We start from the raw sequence: 9,368 nt of genomic DNA on the forward strand, positions 1-9,368 counted from the left end.
GCGAATGGTCCAGGGCTCTGCACATGGGAGGGCCGAGGGCCAGGGCAGGGGAGCCGCAGATGGAGCTAAGTGGAGAGAGAGCAGGCTTTTCCCCCAGAATTCCACGCAGCAGGCATGTTGGCCTCACTCCCCAGCTCAGCCCAGCCCGAGCCTGGCACGGTTCAGGCCCCAAATGAATATCTGTTGGCTGAAGAGCTAGATGTGTGAATTTGGCATCAGCTGAGCAGGGTTCTGAGCTGGGGAGGGTCTGTGTCACCTCCAGTGGCTGGCCTCTGTTTCACAACATTGCTACTGGTTTCCTCAGTAGGAAACAAAAGAGGCAGAGATGAGAGAGACAGAGAAGCAACAGATAAACCAACACAAAGAAAGAAAAAAAGAGTGGAGGGGACAGAAAGACAGCAGCATCCTGGTGGCTCCACCCCAGGCAATCACGCCCCAGCTCCAACCTTAAGTTCCTAACCCCTGGGGCCATCTCGCCTTCCCTGCTTACCCCCGCCCTTGCCAGTGTGCTTTGCCAAGGTCAGGCACCTGCTAGAGGTGAGAAGCCACTATGAGGAGACCGTCCCCCACAGTCCCTGGGCTGCCATCCCGCCTCCTGCTCCCTGATGCCCATGCCCAGTGGATGTCCTCTCTTCTCCCTCCTCCCACCCAGCAAACGGATGAAAGACAGGAAGGCAGAGGCCCTTGCTTTATGCAAGCCGCTGGGTTCCTGGAAGAGAAATTCTAGGGTGTGGACAATTGCAACAGTTAGAGCCACATTATATCAGGTTTTGTGATAAGCTTGGTGGGTTTGGGGACTTATGTTTACAGATGTCTGTTTCTCACACTGGAGGGCTGGGCTCCCTGACCCCAAAATCTCAGAGTTTCTGAACACAACCCTGCATGCTCTACAGCTGCTTCCGTGTCTGACGGGCCTGGGTTCAAAGCCCGTCGTTGCTACTTAGGCCCTGTGTGATGCAGGGCATGTCACCTCACCTCTCTGAGCCACAGTGTCTCCGTCCATAAAAATAGAGGTCATCAAGTTCTTGCCTCGACCTAAGAGCATTAAGTGAGGTGGCAAAAGTAAAGACCCTGGTATTGGAGACTCCTGCAGCTTAAAGAAAGAGCAGGTGGCCCCCTTGTGTGAAGCCTGAGCCTTTGAGACCTGTGTGTGACATGGGAGGGGTATGAAGGGCTAAATCTACCTTCCAGATTCCTTCTACAGCCCCTGCCAAGTGGACACCAAATGGACCGGCCCCCTGTGTGGGAGGAGGAAATCGAGGCTCAGAGAGGTCCAGCAACCTGCCCAAGGCTACTCAGCACACAGGGCTGATGCAGAGCTGGGCTTTTCTGAGCTGCCCGTTCTTCCTCCCAGAGCATTTCCTGGGTTCCAGAACTATTGCCTCCGCTGTGATCCCTGAGTCTCCTGAGGCTCTGGCTTTCCCAGTTGGATGTGGGAGCAACAAAACCATAGCCACTGAATGGGCTGGATTTCCTGGTGCCAATGGAGAGGGAAGATGGGGAGATGTGCTTAATGGTGGGGATGTGTCCCTTTCCACTGACTGTCTAGCCCAGGGCCAGGTAGGGGCAGAGGGGCTGGGGTCCCTCATTACCTGGGGTCACCCTAAAAGCGGCTCCAAGTGCCAAGCTGAGCACGTGCTAAGGGCAGGTGGTAAAAACGCACCCCAAGTCCCAGTGCAGATGAATGGGGCTCCACCATCACCGCAGAACCACAGCAGCAATCTGGGAGATGGGCAGCACTAGGCTTAAAGGCACAAGGCACAAACTCCAAGGTCAGCCCATCTGGACCACATTCTCCCTCTGCACCTCTCATTGGGCCAGTTCCTCCCCTACTGAGCCCATAAAGCAGGCAGAGCAGTGAGGGCCTCACAGAATGGATGAAGGCTTCAGGGACATTCTGGCTGGGAGGGCTGCCCAGTGTCTGGACCCCCAGCCCAGCGTGAAAGTGACTGATCCACAGCTTTGCTCCAGGCCACTGTGGTCATCTGCAAGGAGGGCCTCCCGCCATGCCTCCCTGCCTGGTTCTTTCTGCTCTGTACCAACTTCTTCATTCCTTGTAATTTTCACTATGTTACAACAAATGTGCAGGAAATAAGAAGATGTACTGGCCCTGTGCTCGCAGATGGATAACATAATATCAAAAGACAACAATTCTTCACAAATTAACCTAAGAATACAACATGGTTCCAATAAAGATTTTAAATGGTATTTTCTTAGATTCCTCCAAAATGTACTGTAACATTCATACAGAGGCATATGGCCCTCAAATACCTAAGTTAACATTAATGAAAGAGAGCGTAAAAAGAAGACTTGACCTGCAGATGTAAAGATATTACAAGGCCATACTGGTGAATCCAACATGGGATCTGAGCGGGGATAGGCATGAAGGCCAGTGGAGCAGAAAAAAGGGCTCAGCAGCAGATTTATACACACCTGGGGGTCTTATGGCACAACAATAGTGGCATCGCCAATAAGGGACAGATAGTCTCATGATGATGTTGGAAAAGTGGCTCGTTATATGAGGAAAAATAAAACAGGATCCCTCCCTAACTTCTTATCCACAGATGGGCTCCAGGCAGAGTAAAGTTTCTTGATGGAATGGCAAAACGATAAAGTTAATGTAGTAAAGTATTTTTGTGACCTAAGGACAAGGAAGGACTTTTCAAACAAAAAATCATAAGCACAAAATATCAGACCAAGAGCGGGTACATTTCATTACATCAAAATGAAGCGTTTTTCTGTTCAGTGGAAGACACCATAGACCACGTTAGCAGGCATGGGACAGAGTGGGGGAAGGTATTTGCAACATCTGAAACCAAGAATTAACATCTGGAAGGCCTGCAAATCAAAACAAGGGTACTTCCCTAATAGAGAAAAATGGGCTGAGATTTTAAATGGCAATTTCAGAGAAGGAACTATCTAAACATAATAAGTTAGCCCACGAAGACACATTGGAAATCATCAGTGATCACGGAGTTGCACTTGAAGATGACAGGGGGACATCACTGTATCCTCATTGTATGAAACTGGCCAAGGGCAGGACAGGAAGCTGAATAATGTCAACTACTGGGTGGGGGGTGAGGGTACTAGGATCTCTCAGGCCTCGTGGACCTTGGGTAGAGTGTAGCTTTCACAGCCTGGAGAAAAACAGGGAGCTGCCTCTCATTCAGCAGTCCTGCTCCTGGTCCTTTACCTGAGAGGAATTCTCTTACAGGTCTAGAAGGGGCACGGCCGATGATGTGTGTGGCATTATCTGTAGGGGTTGGTGGCAAAGGGAGTTGAGGATGGGGTCCGTCACTGGGAGAACAGAGTGAATCCCTACTGTGGACACACAGCAACATGGATGGAACTAAAAACACAGTTCTTAGTGAAAATAGAAGAAACGGAGGAGGTATTAACATAGTATCATGTACATAGTTAAAAACAGCAGCATGCAAAACAGTGCCCATTTGGGGGAAAAAAATGGATCAGAATAGGTGCCTACGAAGGTCAGAGAATGGGATTAGGTATAGGGATAAAAGGGAATAAATAAAAACACAAAAGAAATGAGATCAGCCAAACACACTACCTGCTTACCTTTCCCTCCTTCTCATTCGCCCTCGCCCCAAGGGAATTCCCCAGAAGTAATCATAGGACATGCTGCCCCATGATCTTGCTCTCAGCTTCATTTATCCTTCACACTGTATTTTTCATGACTGAGTACTATTCCAGCCAGAATTTAAAATCTTTATTTATTTATTTATTTTTTAAATATTTTATTCACTCATTTTACAGACAGAGATCACAAGCAGGCAGAGAAGCAGGCAGAGAGAGAGGAGGAAGCAGGCTCCCTGCTGAGCAGAGAGTCAGATGCGGGGCTCGATCCCAGGACCCCGGGATCATGACCTGAGCTGAAGGCAGAGGCCTTAACCCACTGAGCCACCCAGGCGCCCCTAAAATCATTATTTATTGTTGAGAATTGAAGTGATTGCTGTCTCCCCCAAGTGGCTGCAACTGACCAACTTTGTCAGGATGGGGTTTCTCCAGACAGTCCCTCCCCTGCCACACCCCGCAAGGCTGCTCTGTGACATTCATAGGCCCCTTCCTCTAATAACGAAGAAGTAAAAATATATTTTTTTGACTGCATTGGTACAAAGACAAATGTAATCCACGGTGGACTCATAATTATGTACTTGTCATTAGTCTGTTCGTTTTTTCTTCTGAATTTGAAAGATTAAAATTAATTTTCTTTTTTTTTAAAAGATTTTATTTATTTATTTGACAGAGAGAGAGATCACAAGTAGGCAGAGAGACAGGCAGAGAGAGGAGGGAAGCAGGGTCCCTGTTGAGCAGAGAGCCTGATGCGGGGCTCGATCCCAGGACCCTGAGATCATGACTTGAGCCGAAGGCAGAGGCTTTAACCCACCCAGGCATCCCTAAATTTAATTTTCATGGGCACTAACATTTTGGGTAAGTTTTCCCTGTCTCGTGAGTTATAGATGAAATCAGAGGCCCAGCCTGGACTAGAACCCAAGACTCAGGCAGCCTGGTACTGTTCACCATGATAAGCAGACACACCAGGACCCACACTGGTTTCCATCTGCCTTGAAAGCACATGGGACAGAGGCAGTGGTGTCCTGGTAGGTGGTTAACAGGGGCTCACAGGAGGAAAAAGCCCTGGTCTATAACATTCGCCTATTGTATTATTTTATTTTATTTTTTTGCTTATTTATTTATTTATTTTAAGTAGGCTCTATGCCTAGCATGGAGCCCCATGCGGGGCTTGAACTCACAACCCTAAGATCAAGACCTAAGCTGAGATCAAGGGTTGGACTCCCAACCAACTGAGCCACCCAGGCACCCCAACATTTGCCATTAAGCTGTCGAGATGACATCACTGAAGAGAAGCTGGGAAGAAATTCAGAGTAGCTCGCCCTTATATAACATTTCCATTATACAGATACAGTAGTCATAAGTAACTTCAAGAACATAAATGCTAGCAAAATGCAGTCAAATAATGAAAAAGTGATGAGTTATAAATACTCTTGTTTTTAACATCATCTATTTATGTTTTCATAACTTAATGTGTGATCATGGCAGTTTGTCAACTGGCTTGCAAACATTTCTGAAATTTTATGTCAACTCTTGCGAGCAGGCACAAACTGACTCCAGCCTGTCACTTTTGCTGAGTGACCTACCACAGATGGTCTTCTGGGCCAAGACCTGGACAGTGACGGAAGACTACATTTCCCAGAAGCCTCCTCTCCCAGAACCGCCCTGGGCTTGGAAAGCTGTTACCGTGGAGATGGGCAAACAGACAGCCCTGGCTGTCCTCAGAGGGTTGAGGAGGGAGCAGAGGACCTGAGGTAGCTGGTGGCAGGGTAAGAAGTAGAGTGGAGATGGGAAGGGGGCTTTTTCTGCTTGGGGGCTTTCTGCCCTCATCTTTCTGGGGAAGGGGTGTTGGGGCACTGCTGCCAAGGAGGGGTGCAGAAAAGGGTCTGCGGGGTGAGGAGGGCCTCTGGGCAGGGTCTGCCCTCCCCAAACTGGGCTGTAGTGGACAGGGCAGCCCGGTGTGGGGGATACGTGTGGCAGGTTCTAGCCCGGTCCACCTCTGATAAAGGTGTTCTGGGACCTTGGGCTCAGGTCCCGTCCCAGTGCCGGTCAGAGCTGCGACCCCCTGCTGCCCGCATATAATTCGGCCTTCTCCCCACTTCCTTCTTCACTTACCTCTGCCCCTGCCCCATCCCTTGTAGGGCTTCCCTATGTCAGTAGGCCCTGAAGCGTTTCCAGAGTCAGAAATCTATGGGCTCAAACCCTAGATCTGCTACTTACCAGCTCTGAGACTTTAGGGACTTCCCTTAACCTCTCTAGGTTTCCATTTTCTCATCTGCAAAGTGGGCACCAAATCAGGAACTGCCTCTTTAAGTGTGTAATGGAAAAACTCAGTTCAGTGTCCTATCTCCTTTATTTCTCACCCGGGACACTTCAGCCCCGACACTTCTGGTCACCAAATGTGTGGAGGTTTCTCCCCACCCCAAGCCTTTCTCTGCAACCTCCGTCCTGTGGGTCAACACAGGGCTCGACACGGAGAGCACAAGCTATGTCACCCCCCACACACCTGCCCCTTGTCCAGGTGCCCAGTGGCAGCCTGCCCTTGCCTTCGTGGGGCCTCGGCTCCAAGTTTGGTCATATTACCTTTTTTTCTTTCCTTTTTCCTCTAATCCCTACCTCTCTAGCATCACTTGCCACAAAGAGAAGATAGTGGTGAGTTAAAATAAATAAAGCAATGTTGGTAAGTTTGGGCACCTGCTCTAGCCCAGACCATAGCTTTCAACCTGCAGCCTGCTCTTTGTCTCAGAGGGAGATCTGCAAATGTTAGAAACGCGTTCCAGACGTGCTGGCCCCAAGCTAGGCTTTCTCCTTGATGGAAGGGAAGTTGAAGAGGGGCTCGCTTCCCCCCTCTAAACCACCTCCCGGAGACACAGGTGGTCTTGAGGGCAGAAGTGGGCCATTCTGAGTGCATTTATCCCTCCCACGGGGACTCTGTCTCGAGACAGCCAGGGACGTGCCGGGATGGAGGTCCTGAAGGAGAAAGTGGAGGAGGAGGAGGAGGCTGAGCGGGAAGAGGCAGCTGAGAGGGGCGAGAAGATGACGAGGCCTCTGGAGACGCGGAGGGAGGAACCGCCCATGACGCAGGAGATGCTCAGAGACCTGGAGAAGAAGCTGTCAGAGATTGAGATTACCATCCCAGAGCAGCCCTTGTGCGTGTCAGGGTGGGGGCTCTGGGCCAGGCAGCCCTGGCGAGGGTCAGACAGGGGCCGGGCAAAAGAAGAGCCTAGACAGGCCCCAGGGTTGGGAGGCAGGACCGGACCTAGAGGGAAGCAGATACGTGTGAGTGCTCTGCTTTCCGTCTGCCTGGGCCGAGTCCCCTCTCTGCCCCTCATGAACTGTTTGACCCTGGGCAAGTCACTCAGCCTCTCTGGGCCTCTGTTCCCTTCTCTGTTCAAAAGTGCACATGGTAATAATGATACCCCTTTTCTGGGCAATTGTGAGGATTCCAGGAGAAAGGGATAGAGTCAGCTATGGTGGGCGGATGGCTCCCTGTGGGCCAGGCCCAACCTCACATGGGCTCAGGCCTCCCCTCTCATGGGCACAGGATCGTTACCAAGGACACTATCGACATCTCCAAGCTCCCCCTCTCCTACCAAAGCAACACGCTCAAGGAGGAACACTTGCTGCAGGTGGCGGACAACTTCGCCCGCCAGTACAGCCACCTGTGCCCGGATCGCGTGCCCCTTTTCCTGCACCCGCTGAACGAGTGCCAAGTGCCCGTAAGGCCGGGTTGTGGAGGGCAGGACAGAGACTGGAAAGCAGAGGGTGGAGGGGGTGGGCCAAAGCTCGTGGATCAGAGCTTGTATCTGGGGACAGCAGAAACTCAAATGCCAGTGGGCCCCAGCAGGCTTGATGTGAATTACCCTGGGGGAGATGGTGGGGGAGGTTGTGGTGTGGAGGTTGTGGAGACCCCAGGCCCAACTAAGAGTTTCCCCACGTGCCAGTGGGCCTTACATACACGGCCATTGCGGGAGCAGGAGGTGGTGCCCGGGCTGGTGGTGCTCAGTGGGGTACAAGCTTATTCTACATTCAGTTCGGCCTGGAGAGGCGTTGAGGGACCCCTTTCTCCAGCTCCTGAGGCACTGTGGGGAGCCTGAGGCCCAGAGAGGCCTGGAGAGCCTTCCCCACCCCCCCCACCCTAGGGCTCTGGCTTCCAGGGTGCACCAGCCTCCCCCAGGTAGGGTGCCCTCTCTGGGGCCTGTGGTCTCTCCCCTTGCAGAAGTTCGTGAGCACAACCATCCGGCCCACGCTGATGCCCTACCCCGAGCTCTACAACTGGGACAGCTGTGCCCAGTTTGTCTCAGACTTCCTCTCCATGGTGTCTCTGCCTGACCCCCTCCAGCCGGTGAGTGCCGCCGCCTCAAGCGGCATCCTTAGGCCCTTGAGGCTTAGATGAGAAGCCAGGGAGGTAGGGAGAGGGAGGCTCAGGCCACAGCCCATGGTCTGTCTGGTCTGAGTCCCTCAGAGCTCACCCCCACACCAGGGGGTGTGGGTGGGGAAATGGGCCCAGAGAGGGATGGCCACTTGCCTGAGGTCACACAGCAAGCCTGGTCTCCTGGCTCCTACCACTTTGCCTCCTTTGCCTCCTTCTGCCTTCAGAGTCTTCCTTTTAAGACTTCAGGAGATGGGGAAAGGAGAGAGGGGGAGGACCCTGTTGCCCGTGACCTGCGGCCCCATCTTTGAGTTTCTGTCCAGCTTAGTCTGTTTCCCAACTGAGAATGGAGGGAGCGAGGGAGAAAGGGGTAGGTACACAGTGGAGAACTGAGAAAGGGAAGAGAAGGAAAGGATCAGAAGAGAAGGTGAGGAGAACTTCGGAATAAAAACCATTAAAAGATTAATCAGAGAGTATTAGACCAGAAGCTTCCATCATCCACGGGGTCTTTCCCATCAGGAAGTCCTCGGGCACTTAAAATTACAGGCAAATGTGGGTTGTGCTTTCTAAACACGGGCTGTGGCTCCCATCCCATTTTTAGCAGGCTCCCCAATTTGACAAGACAGGGGAGCCTGGGGAGGGGTGGGGATCCAGCCTATGCACTGGCCTAGTGCCTAGCTGCTGGCCAATAGGGAGGATGGATGGGGAGGACGGGTGGGGAGGATGGGCAGGGAGGGTGGGTGGGGGTCTTGGGGCCGGCTGTGCTGACCAGCTGTCTGCGGCCAGCCCTCGCACCTGTACTCCTCCACCACGGTGCTCAAGCACCAGAAGGGGAACTGCTTCGACTTCAGCACACTGCTCTGCTCCATGCTCATCGGCGCCGGCTATGACGCCTACTGCGTCAATGGCTACGGCTCGCAGGACCTATGCCAAATGGACCTGACACGGGATGTGTGCCCACTCACCATGAAGCACAAGGAGGTATGCGGGGCTCCTGTTGCCCTGGCCAACCTGCAAGACGTGCCCTCCCTAACGCGGTGCGTCCCTGCGTCTCCCAGCCCTGCCCAGCCGCTCACCGAGCCTCTGCCAGCTGCTCGCAGTCCATTCCAGCCCTGGTGGGTCTGTCCCTTGGGCACACACAGCCCAGTTTTCCAAACCGCTGTCCCCCCTTCCCTTGTCCTAACTCACTTCCAGCTACCGCTCCCCGCGGGGTGACTTCTGTGACTGCTGCATGGCTTCTGTCTTAGGTCACTCTCCCCCAGATTTACCTGACACATGTGATAAAAATCCACACAGCCACTTTCATGTAAGGAAAAAACAGACAAATGGATAGACATTTTGTTTGCTCTTTTTTCCCCCCTCCATCCCCCAATTCAAAAGACTCCCCCTTTTTTTTTTTTTTTTT

At 52.3% G+C, this 9,368-nt stretch overlaps 1 protein-coding gene across 1 annotated transcript in view; it reads left to right on the forward strand.

The window, feature by feature from the left end:
• The first annotated feature begins 6,552 nt into the window (after window positions 1-6,552).
• Window positions 6,553-9,368, forward strand: part of LOC111157418 (dynein regulatory complex subunit 7) — a 15,992-nt gene continuing 13,176 nt past the window's right edge. Inside the window, exons 1-4 of the mRNA XM_022518803.1 lie at window positions 6,553-6,740; window positions 7,136-7,310; window positions 7,811-7,936; window positions 8,750-8,944. Coding sequence (XP_022374511.1) covers window positions 6,553-6,740; window positions 7,136-7,310; window positions 7,811-7,936; window positions 8,750-8,944 — 684 coding nt within the window. The remainder of the gene's footprint in view (window positions 6,741-7,135; window positions 7,311-7,810; window positions 7,937-8,749; window positions 8,945-9,368) is intronic.

This window comes from Enhydra lutris, unplaced genomic scaffold (assembly GCF_002288905.1).
Source record: "Enhydra lutris kenyoni isolate GAN:26980312 unplaced genomic scaffold, ASM228890v2 scaffoldscaffold54, whole genome shotgun sequence".
Classification (NCBI taxonomy): Eukaryota; Metazoa; Chordata; class Mammalia; order Carnivora; family Mustelidae; genus Enhydra; species Enhydra lutris.